At 38.4% G+C, this 22,957-nt stretch overlaps 1 protein-coding gene across 4 annotated transcripts in view; it reads left to right on the top strand.

The window, feature by feature from the left end:
- The window catches only part of PPP3CC (protein phosphatase 3 catalytic subunit gamma), a 68,142-nt gene extending 49,731 nt beyond the window's left edge, over positions 1 to 18,411 (top strand). The window contains exons 6-15 of one of the 4 annotated variants that reach the window (XM_074355587.1): positions 441 to 580; positions 1,965 to 2,042; positions 2,129 to 2,223; positions 5,871 to 5,996; positions 6,684 to 6,755; positions 8,231 to 8,257; positions 9,177 to 9,258; positions 9,862 to 9,959; positions 16,755 to 16,784; positions 17,899 to 18,411. In XM_074355587.1, coding sequence (XP_074211688.1) covers positions 441 to 580; positions 1,965 to 2,042; positions 2,129 to 2,223; positions 5,871 to 5,996; positions 6,684 to 6,755; positions 8,231 to 8,257; positions 9,177 to 9,258; positions 9,862 to 9,959; positions 16,755 to 16,784; positions 17,899 to 18,125 — 975 coding nt within the window. In that variant the 3' untranslated portion in view covers positions 18,126 to 18,411. The remainder of the gene's footprint in view (positions 1 to 440; positions 581 to 1,964; positions 2,043 to 2,128; positions 2,224 to 5,870; positions 5,997 to 6,683; positions 6,756 to 8,230; positions 8,258 to 9,176; positions 9,259 to 9,861; positions 9,960 to 16,754; positions 16,785 to 17,898) is intronic. The other 3 variants (XM_074355588.1, XM_074355589.1, XM_074355591.1) reach the window with 3 other exon arrangements.
- The last annotated feature ends 4,546 nt before the right edge of the window (positions 18,412 to 22,957 follow it).

The raw sequence follows: 22,957 nt of genomic DNA, 5'->3' as shown, positions 1-22,957 counted from the left end.
AAACAATGAACAGAACCATTGCGAAACCCTTCCTGCTCTCATGGTAACGCTGGCTCACTGAGGCAATTGAAATAAACTTTGGGGGGGGTCTCTCTAATTAATAGTATATTTCTATAGTGATTTCACATTCAAGTTAAATGAGCACTGCTTTTAGGATTAGGATGGAAGGCAGTCCTTTTCTATAGTATGGTTAGATGGCAGGGATATTTATACAAATTTATTACCAAAAAATAATTAAAATTGTGCATCTAAATTTGTTAAGTGTTCATTTTCTCCCTAAAGGAAAATACTTTAGGGGCTTACCACTCCCTCTCCTAATACATTCTTGTGGGTGGAAGGGTGGGGTGTTTTTTCTGTTGTTGTTTTTTGACCCATACCAGTTTCCAAAAGCTCTTTTGCTTTCATGATTTTTCTTCTTTTGGCTTTTGCGTGTCTTCTAGTTAGACAGGTTTAAAGAACCTCCAGCCTTTGGACCAGTGTGTGACCTGCTTTGGTCTGATCCCTCCGAGGATTACGGCAGTGAAAAGACCTTGGAACACTATACCCACAACACGGTCCGGGGGTGCTCGTATTTTTACAGGTAAGCTAATCCTCAGTTAGAACATTAGAAAAGGAAATTGTAATATATTTTATCAAGTTATTTTTAAATGTGTTTTATATCTTGAATTTATGTAGTTCAGAGACTTCTATTTAATTTTTTGATTAATAGAAGGCAGAAATCTTGTTTATTTGTTTGTTTTTACATTCTATGAATTACTATTCCCTAATAAGTGTATATACTGAACAGGATTGAGCAGAACATCTTGCAGTGCTTCAATGTTGTTGTCTGACTCAAATGATCTAGATTATTTGTTCTCAAACATCATCTCTTGAGTATTTTAAAAATAAAGATTTCTTGGCTCTTCCCGCAGAGATTCTGATTCAGTAAGCCCGCGATAAGGGAATCCTGTTATTTTTCAGAAAGCTCTCCAGCTTTTGGAACCACTGATATAGGAAAAGATATAAAAAGAACAGGACATTGTGAACTAAGCCTAGGACATTTCCTGGAAGTTCGTTGTTGTCTTAAATCTCATGTGTGAGCTTTCATTGTGCTTTGCCTCTCCAAAACAGGGAGATTCAGAAGTTTGAAGCCTAATTTTTTTTTTTTTTGATTCTGGTATTTTACTCTGATAAATAATATCTGTATTTAGTACCCCCAAATCTCTGTTAATTGCCTAAGATAATACATTCATTAAATGAAATTCACACAGTGGGGAGGCTTTAGCTCAAACAGGTAGAGCACATGCTTAGCATGCACGAGGTCCTGGGTTCAATTCCCAGTAGGGGGAAAAAAAGAACTAAACTAAACTAGTAACCTCTACCCCCCTCAAAAAAAAAGAGAGGAAAAAAAATGAAATTCATACACAAAAAGAAGCTTCAATTTTGCCATAGTTTTAACATTCTTCTAAGTACCTTTTTCCATTTCTTTCTGCCAACTTTAGCAGTGACTAATATGATAAAATCATTCAAATGTTACTTCTCTTTACATTGTTTAAAATAAAGAACATAAGGCTTTTTGATTTTAGAAGTAGAACTTCTGCATCAAGGGCCACAGCCATTTATAATTGAGAGTTGTTGTCAAGCCGACCGCCATAAAAATTGTACCAATTTGTATTGTGTTAAAAATAACAGTTTTGGTGTTTTATTATTATTGTTATGGGTTAAGAAAAAAATTAAAAGGTAGGGGAGCTCTGTTTCTGTCCTAGGATTGTCTGTTACTGTGTACTTGATCTGGAACGAGGTTTATCAGTGACATAGAAAAACAAGAGTGATTAGTGCAAAGCTATTACTAAGAACTCAGTGGTAATGAAAACCTATCATTTTGAAACAAATTCAACTCATTTCATCTTGACTTTTCCCCTTCCTCCTACTGAAAAGCCAAGTGTTTTAATTCTGGGGTTATGTCCTCTAATTTTCTTTTTCAGTTACCCTGCAGTTTGTGAATTTTTGCAGAACAATAATTTGTTGTCTATAATCAGAGCCCATGAAGCGCAAGACGCTGGGTAAGTCGTGTTAAAACTGAGCCAGACAGCACTGCGGAGTGTTTGCCTTTAGTGCCGAGATAGATGGGCTGTCTTCTCTCTTCCAGGTATCGAATGTACAGGAAGAGCCAAACGACGGGTTTTCCATCACTCATAACAATTTTCTCTGCCCCCAACTACCTAGATGTCTATAACAACAAAGGTAAAGGAGACCAGCAATATTTGAGTTTGTGAGTAAATGTGGGCTCTAGTTTAATCATATGTATGTGCATAGGTTTTTTTTTAACATATAGAAAGTAAGGAAACAAAGGCCAAGAAACTTAGAATTTAGGCTGCTGCTTGGTTTTCATCTCCTAAGGATCATATAGGTCTGATTTGTACTATATACTATTTACAATATAAGAAGAATGAATTACTTCAGGTTCAAGTTAGAGCAGTCAGCATAAATGATTGATTTTGGTGAATTTATTTTATTTATAATAGTACCTCAATAAAATATCACCATTTGGTGTTTTAATGCTTGTGAGTTATTAAGCTATTTTTGCTATTCTTGAGAAATGGTACAGGTAGAATGAATACTATACAAAAGTCAGAAAAATCTTCATTTTAGTCCAAGCCCTGCCAGAAATGAATAGTGTGACTTTAGATAAGTCACAAAATCTTTCTTAACCTCAGTTTCCCATAGTAAAAAAGAAAATTGAATATACACATACCTCTTGATCCATAAATTCTACTCTTGAACCTTAATTTTAGTCTAAAGTCTTTTTTTAAATTTAACTTTTATGGATTCCTAGTTCATAAGTTTTGTGTCAGAGCAGTGGTCTACCTTAAAAACTTCTGTAACATACCTCCATAACTATTTTCTTGTTTATAAAGTATGACTGTAAAATAATAGAACTTTTAAACAAACATGCCAGAATGAATATATCCAAGTGAGCGTTGCCCCTTCAAAATAGTTACCTTGGGAGCTTATACACTTATTCCAACAATGCTGCCATTGTTCAAAACATTTGTGGAACTCCTCTCTTGGCATTGCCTTCAGAGTCTGCGACATATTCTTTTGATTATCCTCAATGATGGGAAATCTTCGTCCTCTGAGGGTGGATTTGATTTTTGGAACAGCCAAAAGTCACTTGGAGTCAAGACTGATGAATAAGGTGAGTGATCAAGCTAGACGGCACCACTTGGGGTCAGAAACAAGGTATGATTATAAGGTAATGAGACTGGTTTTTCTTGTGTTGCTTATAAAATGGCCCTGGAGGCAATTCCAAAAGAGGAGTTCCAAAAACATTTTGAGTAATGTCAGCATTTTTGGATTAAATATGTGGTAAGGCAGCAAGGTATACTGATCAGCGCACTACGCTAGGAGTCAGAAGTCCTAGTCTAGTCCTGCTTCACTTTTAAATTCACAGATCACAGGATACTTAACCTCTCTGCACACACCCGTTTATCTTTAGCTGTCGTATAGGGTTGTTGAAGATAACTTAGAATAATCAAAATGAGTATTAAAGGCATTGGCCAAACTATAAATTGCTACTATAACATTTTACTGTTCTTGTGCCTGGTGTGATTACATCAAAGGACCACCCTCATCTGCTCTGTAAGGTCTGGTGTGTTTGTAGCTGGTGGTTTCTTAAGTCTCATTACTTTATAGTCGTATCTTGTGTACGCAGCTGGGGAGAGAGGTTTCAAGAGGTCCGCGGTGTACTTACTTCCTCCACTTCAGAGTAACTAGGGAATGACACGTCTCATCTCAGTCTGATTTGAATCAGTTACCTCTGGATGTCCTTAGTCACCTGCTGTCCATTTTTAAAAAGGCATTTCTTTGACTTAAATTCTTCTTCAGGCTTATATTTTCTCTTTGCTTCTCATCATTCTTTTCTGAGTCTTAGCTATCTCACAGTGCCCTACTTTCCCCTAACTCCATTCTTTCTCATTTCCTGTTTCCTAATATTTCCAGTATATTAGAGACTTAGTTTTTGTTCTTGTTTCCTCCCTTATGATTGGTACGTGCCACTTGTGTTGTTAAGCTTCCTCAAGGAGAGGTAGTGTCCCTGGTCCTCGTATTTGTGATGAAGACTTTCCCTTTTTACTCCCTTTTTCAGCCTTACTATTAAGAGTGTCTTCTGACTGCCCAGTGTGCTAAGCTGAAACACGTCCTCTAAATCAGCAGTCCCTTCACAAGCTTACTAACTGCCAGCTCGTTCTCTGCCTTGTTCTGATCTGGTCTTATCCTTGATTACTCCTGTAGTAAACTTTTGCAGTCCCAGTGCATTCTGAGTTTTTTGTTGGCTCTGACACAACTGGTAACGGGCTTTACCTTGAAACAATCTTATTTTCCTTGGTTGTTGCTAAAGCTTTGGGGGGTGGGGGAAGGAAGAAAATGTGGCATCTGAAATAACTCTGGTAGTTTTCAATTATTCCCCACACAAGTACCTCTTTTCTTGAAAGAGACAACTCTAGCCCCCTTTCCTTCTTCTCTGTCTTCTGCTGTTGCTTCTCTTTCTAGCGTTTTCTTCAGACTTCCTGGTACCAACAGGCATTCTTAGTTCTACTGGTTACGTGAAAGACCTTTAGGTCATGATTTATAAAGGTCTCTATTCCTATTTTTATGTCCACTTCCCACCTCTTTTTCTTGTGTAGGTTGAGGAGATTGTTGAATATTTATAGATTTATCTAACCTAAGTAAAATACTTATACATGAAAATAATGGGATATACACATTATACCCAGTGTTAGGTCTTAAAAAGCTGAAGATCCTACTTTCATATATTTTATTTATAATCTATGATGCCTTTTAGACATTCAGTGACCTAAATTTTGAGAATACAGGACTATCCTACAATAAACAAAGAAACAGGAGCCAGGAGATGACTGATATCTGTCATACCCTGTTCTATTTATGATCATAGTAGGAATACTTAGGAGAATAATACAAACCACATTGCATTGCTGGTGAAGACTAAGGGATTGGATTTTTAAATGTTTTAAATATAAAGGAAGTCAGTTTAGCAGCAAAGTATATGTGCAATATATATATATGAACTCGGTAATATTAACATTTATAGAGTGTGAGCAATATACTGACTAGGTATAGGAAAGATGGGCAGTTTTTTTTTTACATATTGTGTGCAGAGATGGTTTCATCTACTTTTGAACCGTGTTTTAGGTTGCTCCAGGTTTACCATCTGTCTGTATTCCCCCACTATGACTTAATAACTGCTATGTTATAAACTCCTAGAAAGTTTATAAAATCTTTGGCTCTAGCTAATGGATAGCAAAACAGGATGTGTCCATTTAATGAGCATGTTTGCCCTCAAAGGAAAGTTGTAATCGTAACCATTTGGCCTATAAAGGGAAATTATGATGAAGTTTTTCTTACGTGGAATCTGAGATTTCTGTAGATAGTTACTGTGTAAGACCCTTTGAAGTTTCAGAGCTTAGCTTTTTTACTTCTATTATCTGAGCTTCAGATAACTTTGTTCCTTGGGATAATTCCTTAAAAAAAAAAAAAAAAAGAAGAACCATATAGCAGGCTTTAAGATTTAGCATCTGCCCTTAAATACTGAGTCCTGAATTTACAAATGGAAAGTAAGTTCCTGAATCCTGTGTAGTAGGTACACAGCTGTACAAAGCCTACCAGTTGCAGGGGGGACGGTGTAGCTCAGTGGCAGAGCGCATGCCTAGCATGCTCGAGGTCCTGGGTTCCATCCCCAGTACCTCCATTAAAAACAAATAAATAAATAAACCTAACTACCTCCCCCTCAAAAAGAAAATTAAAGAAGAAAAGGCATACCATTGCTGTGTCACGTTCCTCTGTGCCAGATTTTCCTCCTTTTTCCGTTTTAGCTGCTGTGTTAAAATATGAGAACAATGTCATGAATATCAGGCAGTTTAACTGTTCTCCGCATCCCTACTGGCTTCCGAACTTTATGGACGTTTTCACGTGGTCTTTGCCTTTTGTTGGGGAAAAAGGTAAGAGAACTAAAGTGTCTGGACCGTCAGTTGCCCTAGTAATTAGTGACTGAGCGGAGCACCCTTTTATATTTGCGTGAGCCCCCAGGGGTTCAGAATGTTTCTCTTAAAGTTTTCAGAAATGTGTCCTATTTTTCATTGTTCTTTACAAAGATTTTTAAATGCCAGTTATTTGGTTTATAAATTATAATTCTAGTTGATTATGCTTTTTGTATTCTAAATATCAATTTAAAAAATAAAATAAGTATCAATTTCAAATAACTGTCCTACTATGACCAAGATGTTAAAATAACATAAGTAACAAGAAAATAAATAACCATTCCTTCAGTGATTTCTTCAGCGATAAAGAGATTTAAATAGAGTATGTTGTCTGTAGAGTTTCACTTGTGCAGCTGTACAAAGAAGCTGTGAGACACAAAGTAAGCCTGTTGTACATAGGCCTGGGGGCTTAACTTCTTTGTAAAATGGGAAGACTCCAGATTTAACTATAATCGCCCTAAAAAAATCTGTATAAACCTGAAGGTCTGCATTTAATGCTACTCTTTCTAACTACTCTGAATAGCAAAATGACAAATCACTTTTATCTATGTTTATTTAACACGTATGCTTATTTGCATATCCACATCATTTTAGAGAAAGTACCTTATTAATTATATAAATTTTGGGTTATTTTGTCTTATCATCTAGTCACAGAGATGCTGGTCAACATTCTCAACATATGCTCAGATGATGAATTGATTTCTGATGATGAAATTGAAGGTAAATTTGCCTTTTCCTCCTTTGAACTAGGAACAAAGACGTTTTGGTTTTGGTTTTAGTTTGTTTTGAAAAGCTTTCTTTGTCTTATTAAAAAAGGGTTGTGTTCATTATAGAAAAATAAAATTTCAAAAATTCAGGAAACCATAAATAAGAAAAAAAGCAAAAAAGGGATTTCAATAAAAGTCAGGAGAATTATTTTCTCTGGGAAGAGGAAGGCTCTAATTATTAGGAGGGGCCCAAGGAGGGCATCTGGGGTGCTGGCAAGGTTCTGCTTATTGGCCTGACTGCTTATATGGCCATTTGCTTTTTAATAAATCATTCAGTTATACGTTCATTTTGTGTACCTTTCTGTGTGTTTATCACACTTTACAATAAAAGTTTTTTAAAGAGTTATAAATCTTCAAAAATATGGAGATTTTGTAGGAATTTTGGAAGCTGGAAAACAAATGAATTAGTGTTACTGACTTGGCTGATTCAAGAAAGCTGAAGAACACTGAGTTCCAGCACAGAATCCTCAAAAAGCAAAAGAACTGGTAGCCTACACCAGTTACTAGAATTGGGGTCTGTGGGTTGGGGGCAGGAGGGAGATAGGCACTGAGCTAAAGTAAGTAGACCAGGTGAAGGTAGTTTGAAAGGTAGTTAAAGTTCCAGCTGCTTCTTCTCCAAGACTGGAGGCTAACCTCTCAAAAGTGTACACCAAAGAATTTCTGGGCTGGAGATACAATTGAGGGCAATACTTTGCCAGAAACAGGTGAATTAAGTGTCGTGTGCATTCTCAGTACGGATACAGAGAATTCCCCAACAGAGGCCCATCCTGGTCACTTTGTGTTTGTAAAGCTCCAAGTCAACAGTCCAGTCCACACGCCAACTCTGAGAGCTTTCTAGTCCCTCATTCTGGATCATGAGCAGACACCGAGGATTATTGGACTCCTCAGGGAAGTCTCTAAGAGAGACAACAACAAAACCAGCCAAAAGCAACTTGAATGAACTTGAGATTCTGAGGAAATATAAAATTTTAAAAAGGAAAAGCTATAATATCTCCAGAAAGATATGGGAAGATATTGAACCCATCACAGAAAAACATGGTGTTCTTTTTAAGAGATTTGCAAGGTGTTCATTCTGTCCTTTGTTTTTGTTCCTTGTTTTCAGCATTATTTCTTCCACGAATAATCTTTTTCTTTGTCTAGTTTTACTTTTGTGATCTGTGGGGGTAGAATATGTTGGATAATAATGGATGTGAATTAATGTAAAATTAGAAACTTCTAAAAAATTAGAGAAATAACTGCCAAGAAATCTGTAACTTAATTTTCTGTCATGAAACCAAGAATGTCTCTTCTGAGCTGATAAAGATAATAGCCTGCTTCTCTCATTGCATTTCACTTTGATTTTTTTCCTCTCTTCCATGCAAACTTAAATTTCTCTTCCCATATTTCTATTTTCATCTCCTTGTTTCTTGGTGTCTCTTCTCCCTGAAGATCACTACATTTCAAGCTATCAGAAAGGTATCTGACCAAAATGTGCTAACGAGCTCAACACTCGCTGTCTGTCCTACCACAGTCTATTAATTAGACTTTTTGAGTTGTAGTTGAATAATTTCAGACAGGCTCTCCATCCTCCCTTTCTGTTTCAATGTATGTGTTTTCTCTGGACCCTGCTATATGATCTTGCAGGATATTGAGAGCTGAGGGGCGAGGAAGGAGAGGCCATGTTTCTTTTTCTGACTTTTGAATGCGGTCACCTGATGCATGCCTGGACCTTGGCTTCTCCTGTGTGAGCTGTTTCCTGAATCTTAGATGAGAAAAGGACATGAAGTCTTACGTTAACTTTTTTGATGTCGCTTTGTGAAATACCTTACGCATCATCCTAATTTGTCCTGCGCAGTTGTCTGTGGTAGGCGCTAACTCACCAGTCTGTAAGTGAGGATTACAGAATGAAAGCAGCTCTCACTAAGTTCAGGAGTGCGAGCTGTGTATTGTGTTTACATGCACAAGACAGCTGCTCAAGTCATCACTTGCCATTTGGCAGGCCAAACCCTGCATCCTGAGGTGGCCCACAGCATTCTCAAAAGAGATCTTTACTGTAACAGCTATTTTTGTTTATATGTGTGTATTTCATTCTTCACCGTGTTCCACATTTCAGAACCACAAATAAGTTCCTCCTTTTCATAGATCCACCCAGTTTGTCCTTTTTGTGGCCCCCTCCATTTTTTACTTCATCTCTTTTTTTCTCTCTTCTGGGTGTTTTTTTCCCTTAGAACTTCTTGGGCTTTTTGTTTGTTTAAACAAACTTTGGCTTTGATTTCTTTTTCTTTTTTTTTTTAACAACAGTTTCTTTAACCTAGAAAGTCACTTCATCCTGCCTTTGTTTAAACTAACCTGCTAACACATTCCTTTAACTCACTGATTCTTTGTATTCTCTAAGGAGGCACTACGGTTCGGAAGGAGGTCATCAAGAATAAAATCAGAGCCATTGGGAAGATGGCACGGGTCTTTTCAATTCTTCGGTAAGGATGAGTCTGTCTTAACATTTTGAGGGTAATTTAGAAGTTGACTTCAGAACTTTTTTTTTAGAATTGGAATTTGGTATTAAAACTGTAGGTTCTTTGGGTTGAATCCAGATTGAATCAGACCTACATGTTAAAGTGACTAGAAACTGTTCTGGCAATCATTTCTTGGGTGTGAGCTTAGATGCAGTGTAGTCAGTGTCGTGAGTAGGTGCGGGTTCTGGAGCCAGATTGCCTGTGTTCACGTCCTGGAAGTCCATCTTCTTACCTGTGTGATCTTGAGCCTCGTTTGCCTTGTCTGAGAAGAGAGATTATAGCAGGATCTGCCTTACAAGGTTATTGGGAAGATTAAACAGGATAATATATGGAAAACTTCAGAACAGCACCTGCTACAAGGTGCCTCAAATTGAAAAGCACCTCGCTAATTGTTTACATTGGAATATTTACAGAAAGCATCCCTTTCTTTGGGTCAGGGGAGGGATAGGGAGAGGAAAACCTGTCCTCCATCTCTGTGCATCTTTTCTTAACTTCCTTCCAGTGTCTTCGAGTTCCTGAGTGGTAGACACTCTGGCATTAACCCAGGGCTTTGATCTTCCTTTGCAGGGAAGAGAGTGAGAGTGTGCTGACTCTCAAGGGCCTGACTCCTACAGGTACACTCCCTTTGGGTGTCCTCTCAGGAGGAAAGCAGACTATTGAGACAGGTGAGTAGGAGAAATGCTCCTTTCGTGGAAGATGCGCTCCCAATTACCTAGCAATGGAAATTTAGGGCTTCTTTCAATAGATGGTACTAGAACAATTGAACATCCATCTCTAGGGTAAAAATGACTCTTGATCCTTCTTTCCATACACAAAAACTAAATCAAAATGAATTATAACTTAAATGTAAAAGGTAAAACAGAAAAACTCCCAGAAGAAAGCATGGAAAGTAAACACTGGGGTATAGTGTCCTTAAATATGATGTAAAAAGCACTAACTTTAAAAGGAAAAAATTAATAAATGAATTTCATTAAAATTAAGAATGTCTATTCATAAAAATTCATGATTAGGGAAGGGAAAAGGCAAACCATAAACAGGAGAAGATTTTTGCAGTACATATATCTGACAAAGGACTTATATTCAGAATATATAAAGAACTACAACTCAATAAGAAAAACACAACCAACCAATTTTTTTTTAAATGATTAAAAGATTTTAACAGGTACTTCACAAAAGAGAATATCAAGATGGCCAAAAAGCATATGAAAAGATGCTTAAAATGGTCACTCCTCTGGGAAATGGTTATTAAACCATATTGGGAACTGTATACATATTTACTAGAATGCCTAGAATTTAAACATCTAACAATACCAAGTGTTGGTGAATTTTTGGTGAACTAGAACTCGATACATCTCTGGTGGACTTGTAAATTGGTTCAGCAACTTTGGAAAACTGTTGGGCAGTAAAGCAAAATGTATGTCTACCTTATAACCCAGCAATTCCACGCCTGGTTTATGTCTAAGAGATAACAGTGCATTTGTCCACTGAAGGATGTGCATAAGAATATTCACCTCAGCTTTATTCATGAGAGTCAAAAATGGGAAACAACCCAATGTCCATCAATAGCAGAATAAACAAATTGTGTTATATTTACGCAATGGAATATTACTCAACAATAAAAAAAATAACATGAATATCATGTGAAAAACATGTTGAGTCTCACAGACATCATGTAAACTAAAGAAGCGAGACACAAAAGAGCAAGACTGATTTATGTGATGTTCAGGAACAGGCAGGCTAACACTCCTGAGTGGGACCTAAGTGAGGCGTTGGGTGCCTCATGGTGCCTCTCATCGTGATGAGCATGTTCTGGGGCTCCGTCAGCTTCCTCATGCCCTAGTTCATCCCTTTGGGTCCCAACCAGACGCTTATCATCACCTTGTTGGTGACCTGTTCAGTTTGCTGCTATCTCTTGTCACGAAAAGAAGTCTTTTGGATGTATAATCACCTCCATACCCATACCACCTTCCTTGTTCCGCCTTGTTTGGCCATCAGCTGCTTTAAGCATTTGCACCACATTTGAATATCTTATTCTACAATGCAGGGTTTTTCCTGTCACATTTTTAAACTTGAATGACCTGTGTGCCTCCTTCACCTAAACTGTGCTGACTCTGTAAAATGTGTACACACTCTTCTGGGATAGAAAGTGCTGTTCTTCTGAGAAATACATTACTCTCTCCTCGGAGCCCGTGGATTTAAAGATGGCTCCTGCCTGCTCACAACATGGGAATCAGCGAAGTGTTTAAAAACTGTCAGGAACAGCAGAAGAATAAACATGAAGATGTAAAAGAGGACATCAAAATAATAAAATGTGGGGGAGGGGAGTAAGAAAATGTAGATTTTATTTCCTTTTTTTTTTAGAATGTGTTTGAGCCTGTATGACTACTAGCCTAACGCAAGAAGATACAGCAGTGAGTTAACATACTTGAAAAATTGGGTAATCACAAATCAAAAGTATACAACAGAGTCACAAAAACCAAAACGAAGAGACTCAAGCATAATAAAAAAGAAATCATCAAACCACAAGAGGAAAAACAAAAATAAACAAAAAAAGGAACAAAGAAGAAATACAAAATCAACTGGAAAACAAGGTTTAAAATGGCAATAAATACATATCTATCAATAATTACTTTAAATGTCAATGGACTAAATGCTCCAATCAAAAGATATATATACAATGAAATACTACTAAGCCATAAAAAAGAATGAAATAATGCCATTTGCAGCAACATGGATGGACCTAGAGATTATCATACTAAGTGAAGTAAGTCAGACAGAGAAAGACAAATATCATATAATATCACTTTTTTGTGGAATCTAAGAAAATGATACAAATGAACTTATTTACAAAACAGGAAGAGCCTCACAGAGATAGGAAACAAATTTATGGTTACCAAAGGGGAAAGGGGGAAGGGAGGGATAAACTAGGAGTTTGGGACTAGCAGATACAAACTACTATATATAAAACAGATAAACAAGGTCTTACTGCATAGCACAAGGAACTATATTCAGTATCTTGTAATAACCTATAATGAAAAAAATATGTGTGTGCATGTGTATAACTGAATCACTATGCTGTACACCGGAAACTAACACAACATTATAAATCAACTGTACTTCAATTAAAACAAAAAAGAACTGTTAACAAGACAGTAATAAGGCTCCGGTGGGGCAGTCAGTAGGAGAACACGTTCGGGAGGAGGAGCTGTCCCGCCAGAATTAGACCAAAGTGTATTTTCAGGATGAATTTATTTCTACCATCTTTTGTAATAAATTATTTTTCTGCTTTCAAAAAAAGAAAAGAAAAAAAGAACTGGCCGATTAATCAATGGTAATAGAAGTCAGAATGATGCTTCCTCTGGTGGGAGAATATGGACCCGGAAGGAGCACAGGGGACTTTTGGAATTTTGTGGGAATGTTCTGTATCACCATCTGGGTGGCAGTTACACAAGTGTAGACACATCTGAAAATGGATTGAGCCATACACTTCAGAGTTGTGCACATTATGTGCCTCACTTGTGTATGTTTTATACTTTAATTTTTTTGGAGTTAGAGTTTCTAGATCAGAGAGGGAGTTTGCCTCTTTGCCTGCAAGCCATATCCTACTCCAGTGCCCCAGTCACCCCTTCAAACAAAGTCGGTCCTAAAAATTACACGGGCGCTGACTTCTAAGGAGAGGGGTTTATGGAACCCGGGGATGAAAAGGTGGATGTTTGTCAGAATGAACAGATCTGGTCAAGCAAGGGGAAGAGACACGAGATCCAATCATTGGATGACTAATCCAGGCATGGAAACTGGAGTTGAAGCCTTAGCAACTTAAGAGTTTTGCTGCTTTTTTGCCCCCTTGTTTTTTGAGTTGTTTCTACTTAAGTTTCTTTTTCTGTGTCATTCTGCCACTCATAGGAATTCTTTGCTTTTTGTGGACATTCCAGTGCTATTGATTAATAGAAACACCCCCCTTGCCCCCTTCTTTTTATGAGATTGATTTCCTCCTCCTCCTCTTTCAAACTGAATACTGAAATATTAGAGTTTAGCTATTTATAAGGAAGAATGAACATTTTCTCCTTGGAAGTATATAATTAATTTTCTTAATGTAGTGTCATAGAAAGAATCGGTAAACTATTTCAGATTGAATTTTTTTCTCTCAAATAATAGACAGTTTCTTGTAAGCAAAATACTTTTCCACCATTACTTTTCTTGTTAGCCACGTGAGATATTCTGAGAGCAGCTCTGACAATGCATTTTAGAGTTAATAGGAAGTAACGTGGGTAGGGAAAAAGGAATGTCCTGTAGCATCCTCACTGAAAAGTCTGAAAATTTGCTGATTCACAAAATCATTGTAATCTGAACCAAATTTTTCTAGACCTTGATTTGAAAGAATAGATCTGTAAGTCTGGGATAAGTAGCAAAAAGAATTTACTAGATGTGTTTTTTGGAGATTTGTTTATAACCCTTGGTCTACTTTTTGTTCTCAGTCCCAAATATGTGCAGTTTCTCTTCATTCCTGATTGGAATATGAGTGTTTTACTCAATAGAGGATTGTTTTTGATACCTCCAAAACGGATGGAAATCTCAGAAATGTGTAAGAACAAAACTAAATCTGGAGCCAACTTTTTAGAGCTTCCTCTTCTCTCATTGATTGACAGGAACTGAGGTTTATTTTGTCATTTTTCCCATCAGAGTCTCAGTTCCACAGTTAATTGGCAAACTGGAACATTAGCTAAAAAAGATCTTTTATTGTTCATATAGCTTTACTTGGAGAGCTTTCAACTAACAGTATCCAATCCCATACGGCCCTTTCAGCTACATTCGTTTATGCCTCACCTGATTCCAAGAGGGATTTGGGCGAGTTACAGTATACATACAACACAGTGAAGGGAAATAAATATGCTTGGGAATTGGAGCACAAAGGAAAACAAACCAATAGAAGCCAAGAGTCAGTCACAAATTTGACTCCAAGCTTCCTAGTAGCCAAAATAAAGAGGAAAGCCAAGAACTAAATGAGAGTCACAAAGACCATAAGGTAAAAAAACAGATCAGTTATAAGTTAGACTACGTCAAAATTGAAAAGTTTTGTGCTGCAAATGGAGCCTGGAGCCATCAAGAAAATAAAAAGACAACCCATAGCATGGGTGAAAACATTTACAAATCATACATCTGATAAGAGACTAGTATCTATAAAATGTAAAGAACTCTTATAACTGAATAATAAAATGATGAGTAACCCAATTAAAAATGGGTAAAAAAATTGAATAGACATTTTTCCAAAGAAAATTCAAATGGCCAATAAGCACACAAAAAGATAGTCAGCATCATTAGACATTAACCACAGTGAGATGCCCCTTTAAACCCACTGGGATAGCTGTAGTCAAAAACATAGTAACACGTATTGGTGAGAACGTAGAGAAATTGCGACCCTCATACGGTGCTGGTTGGACTGTAAAATGGAGCAGTACTTTGGAAAACAATCTGGCAGTTTCTTAGATGATTAAGCATACAGTTAATCATGTGACCCAGCAGTTCGACTCCTAGTTACATGCCCAGAGAAATGAAAGTATAGCTACACAAAAACTTACACACACAGGTTCATAGCAGCATGGCTTGTAATAGCCAATGAGTGGGAACACAAATGTCTATCACATGATGAGTGGGTAAACAAAATGTGTTATCTTCATACAGTGGAATACTATTTAGTCATAAAAAGGGAATGACATAGTGATACCACCCTCAACATGAATAAACCTTGAAAACATGATAAATGAAAGAAACCAGTCACTAAAACCACATATTGTGTGATTCCATTTATATCAAATGTCTGGAACAGGCAGATCCTTAGAGACAGAAAGTGGATCAGTGGTTGACTGTAAGGTTAAGGGGAGGGGATGAGAGAGTGAAATGGGTTTTGGGGAGGAGTGATGAAAATGTTCTAACCACAGATTGTGGTAATGGCTGCACAACTCTAAATATATTAAAATCATTGAATTGTACACTTTAAACAAGTGGGTTTTATGGCATATGAATTATATTTCAGTAAAGAAATCCAAAGAAAAGTGTATTTTATTAAAGAAAAAAAGAGTTTCTCAGTTTTAGTTGACTGTTTCTTACAATGAATGCCCCTCAGTACAGGCTGATAAATACCCAACGCAAAAAGCAATTCTAGGAGGTCTCAAAACAGCGTGATACTAGTTAACATTTTACCACCTGGCTTTTAAATGCTAATTAAGCCAACACTCTGTATACAATTTCAGGTAATGCTTTGTTCTCCCACTTCCTAACAGTTGCTTCAGGGCTGTACTGTTTGAAGGCACTTGCCATTTTTCTGGTGAAAGTTTATTTGTTCTATTTGAGGAGATTGAGAGGGTGTGACATTGCTTTAACACATGCCTACATACGGTTGACAAATGTAAGAAGCACTTGATAAGTTGACTCCAAGTTTTCATTTTTCACATTGCGTTGGGGAGTTAATTTTCAGTTCCTCCAATTTCTCCTCACTGATTGATATAAAAAGCCGCAGGAACAGCAAACTCTTACTGTTCATTATTCTTCCCTGCCTTCTTTAAAAAATTGGTATTGGAGGAACTGACGGGGTTCTCCTAATAGGGTCCTTCTTGCTACAGTCTGTAACCTTTCATATCTTCGGGCTTTTACTGTCTTAAAAAGAAGATGCAAGAAAGTTTACCTGTTGGCCCTAATTTTTAAATCGCTTCCTTCTCCATCACAGAAGAAGAGGGCCATCTTAGTAATTGGCCTGCGCTCTTGCACAGCGAATGGAAGCCATATGGGTTGGAAATGTCAGCCTCTGCTGTGTCTCTGATCCCAGATGGTACATGAATTTGTATTCGGAATTGAATCGTTTTATGCCTTTGCCAGCTTAGTACTGCACCCCCGGAGAAGAAATAATCCCTCAGTTGTAACCCACTTTTCCCTCCTTACAAATGCCAGTATGTTATTCAAAGGCCACTCTTTTTTTTTATAAGTCATTATAAAGGACAGTCAGACCCCCGCAGGTTGCTTGAAAGCATTAAGAAATAGTTATAAATAACTTTCTTTTTAATAGGATGCAGCAACAGCTTATTTAAGACTATCTGAGCTATCACAAACGGAGAAACGGTTGTAACATTAAGTGATTTGACCTGACATATTCTGATACATGAATGTCAAAATGGAAATTAGCAGCTGGCTATTTAAAATGAGGAGAGCGACATAACGCTTAGAGTCAGCTTCCCTTGATGCCATTAGTGAGAGGTTAAAAATTATTAGAAATTCTCCCCACCTCATATTTCCCCGCAGTTTAGTTTTTCACGGTAATCCTCTCACTTCTCTAACTGGTGGGCTTTTATTACGGGTGGGAGCAGGCTAAAATGCGGGGCCCGGGGATGTCTGTGCAGCAGCAGTGCTGCTGGTTCACTCACTCTGTTTCTGTCTTCGTTTTTGCATGCCGCTGCTCCTGCCTCTTACAGCCACAATAGAAGCCGTAGAGGCCCGGGAAGGTATGGCCCTGTTCCTGTGATAGATGTGATCATGTGTCTGTCTGCTAGTTTTAAAAAGCTTTGTCAACAGTCGAAATCATTTATTATTGCATCACCAGAACTGTGACAGAGAGGAAAGGAGTAGATATCCCTAGGCGGGCTCACAAAGTGTTTCCTTTGTGCCCTGCCTTTGTATTAATTTAAATGACCCTCTCCACAGCTCAAGGCCATTCTGGGCTCTGTCAGTTTTAAAACAATGGCTGAAGCTTAAGCAACTGGTCATGGTGGGGGGTCAAGTGGTATAATCTCATAGCCCTTCCGTGCACAGGAGACACGCATCTGATTACCAGAGAGTCAGAGTCAGCCTCTTTATCTAATGATTCCCAAGGATGTCAAGAGTGGAGTCTAAAGAGGACAGGAGTTTAGTTTGATTCGTTTCTGAGGTTGCCCTTAGTCGAGCTAAATTATCTGTTTTTATGAAAACAAATTTTAACTAACAAATTGTTGAATGAATCTGAGGATAAATACCATTGCAGTTGATAAACTTGTGTTATAAATTTGTCTCTTTAGATAAGGGGTTCACAATGGGAATGCCTTTCCTTGGTGATACGAAACTTTAATCAGAAAGAAAATGTCTAGAAACTATTGTTTAAAAGACTTTTAGCTTACATTCAGCTCCTGGTTGTGCAGGATAAAAAGCTATCCTTCTAAACAAAAAGATTAGCAGTTTTGTTACTTTTTTTTTGTGGTCAGTGTGATGTTTATATTAGAGTAACCACCCTGTTTAACTTATTCTGTTATCTGGTTGCCTTTTTTCTCTCTCTCTGAGCACGTTTCTGGCCCATAATAGACTCTTTCAAATTGGGGCTTTTTGTCACGTATATTTCTGGTATGATTAATGGTATTGAGCTTCGATGAAAATTACGTTCACAGTTTCAGCAGCCCTTTGGGCCCTAAGGAAGCTGTAGCTTCAGACAAGGCTAATTCAAATCAAGTACTGCCTATTCCCTTTACCAGACATGTGCTCCACAGCCACCCTCCTATGTTCCTCTCTAGAAGGTTGCTGTATCTAAGAAACTCCGAGTTGGTTGCTTTTCTGCCTAACTGAGCTCCTCCCTTTCCTGTTTTTCTGTAGCCATCAGAGGGTTTTCGCTTCAGCACAGGATCCGGAGTTTTGAAGAAGCCCGAGGTCTGGACCGAATTAACGAGCGGATGCCACCCCGCAAAGATAGCCAGCACTTTGATGGGCCAGTGAAACTGGTAACCCCTGTCCCATCAAACGCTGCGCACCGGAGTGACAAGGGAAGAAGAGCCAGTAATGCCTCAGAGCCCTGCTGTGGCACAGGCGGATCCAAAACTTAAGAACAGATTTTATTTATTTATTATTGGAAAACAAAACAAGAACAACTTAAACAACTTAAACCTGGAGGTGCATTCATAATACACTCTGCATTTATTCTGTAAGAAAGGTGACCATTTTATAAATTCTTTTAATTTATGTTTAATATATATAAAAAGTGCATCTCTTTTATTTTTCCCTTTTTTTCCCCCCTAATTTTTAGGAATTGATCTGATTGTCTGATATATATGTGAAGTCTTGTGCTATAAAGGGGACCTTCCCCTAATAAAAGGGCCTTGGAAACCTCCACCCTGGGTTTCTGACTTGAACTAGCCAACCTTTTCTCCTGTGTTTGGAGGGTATTATCTTTCATTTCAGACTAATCACTTTTCAAACACAAAAGGCTTTTTCCTTTTCTTTTTTCCCTTTCTGCAGGGTACCGCTGACGAACGCTTAGATGTCAGTGGCTAAAACATCTCTTCTTACGGAAAACTTGATTATAGTAGAACTTCTAAGTGAATAACCCAAACCCAGTGATTTTAAGGGCCAAGGGAAATGTTTTCCATAATAACCTACTTTCTTCTAGACTCTCAATTACTCTTAATATATTCTAGCAAGGCAAAATAAAAAGTAAGGAGGGATTTTCAAAGAATTAACTTGAAATTTGTTCTGGTCTAACCATGGGCATGATGGATTTAAACTTCCCTTAGGGCTTCAGAGATTTCTTAAATGTTGCCAGATCCTTTTGCTTTTTATTTTCGAACCCTAGGTGATTTAGCCCATCTGCAAAGGAAGTTACCTTTCTAAATATTTCCTAGAGGCCCTCTGTAGAACCTTCAACGGTAAGAAGGACCTATGCCTTTTGGTGTTACTGTGTCAGCTCTCGCATCTGTTGTCCCCGTGACCCTGGTGCCCTGTGTTTTTCTTTGTCAGCATTTTTGAAAGCAACTGGGGTAATGGAAACTGACTAGGTTAGAATGGCCCCCTTATGAACTGGAAGTCTTGCTAAGGGGCATTGGATGAGTGAGGATTTCCTACCTACCAATTACTGGGGTATTATCCATTTCTCAGCACTCGTTAGGTTGAACTGTCTGTCAGTCTCTGTCAGCATATTTCAGAATGCAAAACCGAGTGTTCAGATATAATATTTGAATAATCTTCCCTTAGTTTTTCAAGTCACAGCTAACCCATGAAGGACATTTCAGGGATCTTTAGGCTCCCAGTTTTGGTTTAGCCTGGTGACAGGTGCCATGTCGTAATACTCACTGGTCAGCTTTGCAGTGAATGTGCGTGTCTGGGCAACACTACACCAAAGTGCATATTTATGGAATTCCTTCATGTCATTTGGGATGTGGGAGTCCGGCATTGAAGCAAGTATCTCAAACAGTATGTCGGAGCTTCAGGGACACCAGAGACGTTTTTCCAAAAAAACCCTGTAATTTTATTAGAAGAGTGAGGATTTAGCCCATCTGTCTCTGTTTTCCTATGCCTCGTTAACAGCTCCTCATTTGTTTATGACAGAGATCAAAGCATTTTGGGGACTGGAATCTGGTGGCATAGATTGCTCTGTTAATTAAAAACAAAAAGATGGGAAGGATATTGGGAAGGAGATGAAAGATCGCTTATTGGACTGTGAGTGAAAGCTGTGAAAGTGGAGAGAAAAAGGCCGTGCGTTCTTGTCCTTGCTGGTCATCGTTTCTTTATAATCAAAGGGGAATTCGTCGCCTGGATATCCTCATGCTCCTTCCTCCCCCAACCCCAATATGGAACCGGCCGCTCTTTTGGGAACCACACCTGATGTGAAAGTCAGTTCACGTGACAGGTTGGAAACAGGGGAGTCCCTGGTCCCTTTCTCTTTTCCATTGAGGACAGTCTGTGGATAGAAACATCGGGGGTCCGTCTCAAGGGCTACAATCAACAGACAAATAGTGACATAGTTATTACAAATCCTCACAAGCAAAAAAAAAAACTGCATTAAGACTTAGGAAGATCTTAATTTTCTTCTCAAAATGAAAGTATTACGGTAAAGTGATTTTCCCTGACAGAGCCACGTGGAAAGATGCATTTTACAGGAACCCTTTGAGCGTTGCAGCATCAGCTTAAGTAGAGAGTTAAGAAGTCATGATTCGAGAAAATTGGAGGGGGGTTTAAAAGAGCACAATACAGCTCTTGAAGGAAGTTAGGTTTGAAAATCCTGTTGAATTCTGAACATAAAGGCATTTCTTATGCTTTATAGAAAGGTGGGACATGTATTTCAACACTTGAGAAAGTTGCATGCTAAGTGTGTCTGTGTGACACAGGTAACTTCTTAAAGCCAGACCGGAAAATCAGCGCACCTGCATATACATTTGCACCTGTGACTCAAGACCGTTCAAAAGGCATGAACCAGGGTGGGTGTGGGCAGTTACAGCTCAGTGGTAAAGTGTGTGCTTAGCGTGCATGAGGGCCTGGGTTCAATCCCCAGTACCTCCATTTAAAAAGAAAAAAAGAGTAATTAAAAAAATAAACTTAGTTACCACCCCCCCAATTTTTTTTTCCAAAAGAAAAATAAAAGGCATGAACCTTAAGGATATATTGTAATAATAGTACTTGTTCTTCACTTCAGACATCATTGCAAGGTTTTAACATATTTTTTAATGTTTTCATCTAAACAGTAGCCCCTGAGATGGCTGATGGCCTGCCCTAGGTTTGCCCTAGTGCTCCCTGGGGCCTGGTGGTCTCCCTGGGACCATCATTTCAGACCAACATTTTAACTGCTGTCAGCGCTCTGCAGTGTTGCTGTTTCCAAAGCCTCTTCTGTTTTTACTAAATCTCCCCCCTGCATGTTCTAAAGATAGTAAAAATACTTTTCTCTTGTTCTCCTTCACTTTAAGGTCCACAGGGACCTTACTCACCCTCCCTCATTTTGGTGGGGGAGGGGGCAACACGTCTCACATCAGTTCCCTAGACCTATCAGAGGGCTCCTGTGTAAACTTCTCTGAAATCCCATTTTAGAAACGACATTTCCCAAGGACCAGTTTTCCCAGTTTTGTTTACATCCATATCATATGAAATTTCAAACTGATGAGATGACAGTTCTTGTTAATAAAATGTTTTAAGCTCATCTAACACAAGTTCAAAACATACATCCTTTGTTATCTCTGTGTTCTGAATATTTAGAGCAAAAGCAAAAGAATAAGCTGTGTGTGTGTGTGAGAGAGAGAGAGAGAGAGAGAGAGAGAGAGAGAGAGAGAAAGACAGAGAGGGAGACAGAATGCTAACACAAAAGCATCCTGTTTTCTTTAAAACCTCAAGGTAGCACTTTGGTCACGGGTACAGACATCGGTGATTCGCTGGCCTTTTTTCACTGGAACAGTGAAAATGGCTTATCATACTGATGGGCTTGATGTGGCTTCTTGCCTAAGGATAGAAGGATCAGCCTCTCCAGGGATATCGGCATTTTTCATACCCTTTTATCTATATTTACGTTGCCTTTTCTGTTTTGCAGTTCAAGGAAGCAGGTTTATCTCAATAGCAATGATTTGCTTTCTTATCCTGATAACTTAGGTATGATTTCCTGACACTGGTCAAAATAGGAAAACAAAAGCTCTTATTTGTTTTGTGAACAGTATAGTATTATTTAATGTCATTAAGGAACAAAGGTGGGATTTCTTTGGGGACTTGGCATTGTCCCTTAGATCCTGTTCTGAGTAATTTTAAGACCCAAAGTTTCAGGCAGCTGCTCTGTATGAGAAAAATATAAATCATGCCTACATAAGATACAGGGAGGGGAGGGGATAGCTCAGTGGTAGAGTGTGTGCTTAGCATGCACAAGGCCCTGGGTTCAATCCCCAGTACCTCTGTTTAAAAATAAATAAAATTACCCCCCAAAAAGATAAGATTTTTAGAAAGTCTGCCCCCTCACTGATCGAAGATGATGGCATATACATTGTGTATCATGTTTCCCAAATAGGCACAAAATAGTCACTCTCTGCCATTGATACATTCCTTTAACAACAGCAAAAAATTGTCTCTCCAGCCTCTCAGAGTGAGTAAGGCTGAAGTCTGTTCCCTCTTCCCTCCCTTGTTTTATGTAAATATGGTAGCTGATCTCCAGAATTTTTGACTATACTATATCTTTAAATGTAAAACTCAAGCTCTTGAGAATTAAATTCATCCTGACCAATCTGGGTGACCAGTTGGTTAAAATGGTTTAGGAAAAGCTTGTACCAGATTGACTGGTTCATAGTTTTTCTTTGTATCAATTCTCAGGTTTTTCTCTGCAGTTTTTGAATTGAAAATTATATATCACACCCATAAAGGCTGGTTGAGAGATCATTCTGGAATCTCCAATATTTATTACAGTTGTTATAGTAACAGTGGAACCCAAGTTTTTTTTTTCAAAGCATTATTCAGCTTTCCCTACCCAGGCAGAAAAGACTTCAGAGGGAAGGTGAACCCAGGGTCCCGGTTGTGGGAGTCAGGCTCTAATTTCCTAAGTCATTTGTGATTAAAACCACGGATACCACCTTGTCTGGCACCCAGGTCCACATCTTTTCTGAAATCTGCTGTAAGAGAGAGTAAAGGGCAGCCCTAGGAAGCCCCAGCAATAGCCATTGGAGCGTTTGGATTACCTGGGAGACAGTTCCGAAGCATCGTAATGCCACAGCCCCTCTTCAGCATTGCTGTGATCAGACGCTCGTAGGAAGGCCGTAAGAAAGAGCAGATGTGTGTAGAGGAAGAAAGCTGGGTAGTCGAAACACAGGGTTGTTACTCCCACCTTGAGCTGAGCAGAGAACTGCATTCACAGTAGAGCTTTGTGCCGTTGACAGAGTGTGAAGGAGGGAACGCGCATGACAGTGAGACTTGTGACCTG

The sequence above is a fragment of the Camelus bactrianus genome, chromosome 31, assembly GCF_048773025.1.
Source record: "Camelus bactrianus isolate YW-2024 breed Bactrian camel chromosome 31, ASM4877302v1, whole genome shotgun sequence".
Taxonomy (NCBI): Eukaryota; Metazoa; Chordata; class Mammalia; order Artiodactyla; family Camelidae; genus Camelus; species Camelus bactrianus.
Note: the sequence above shows the minus strand (reverse complement) of the source record. Positions and strands in the feature narration are given on the sequence as shown.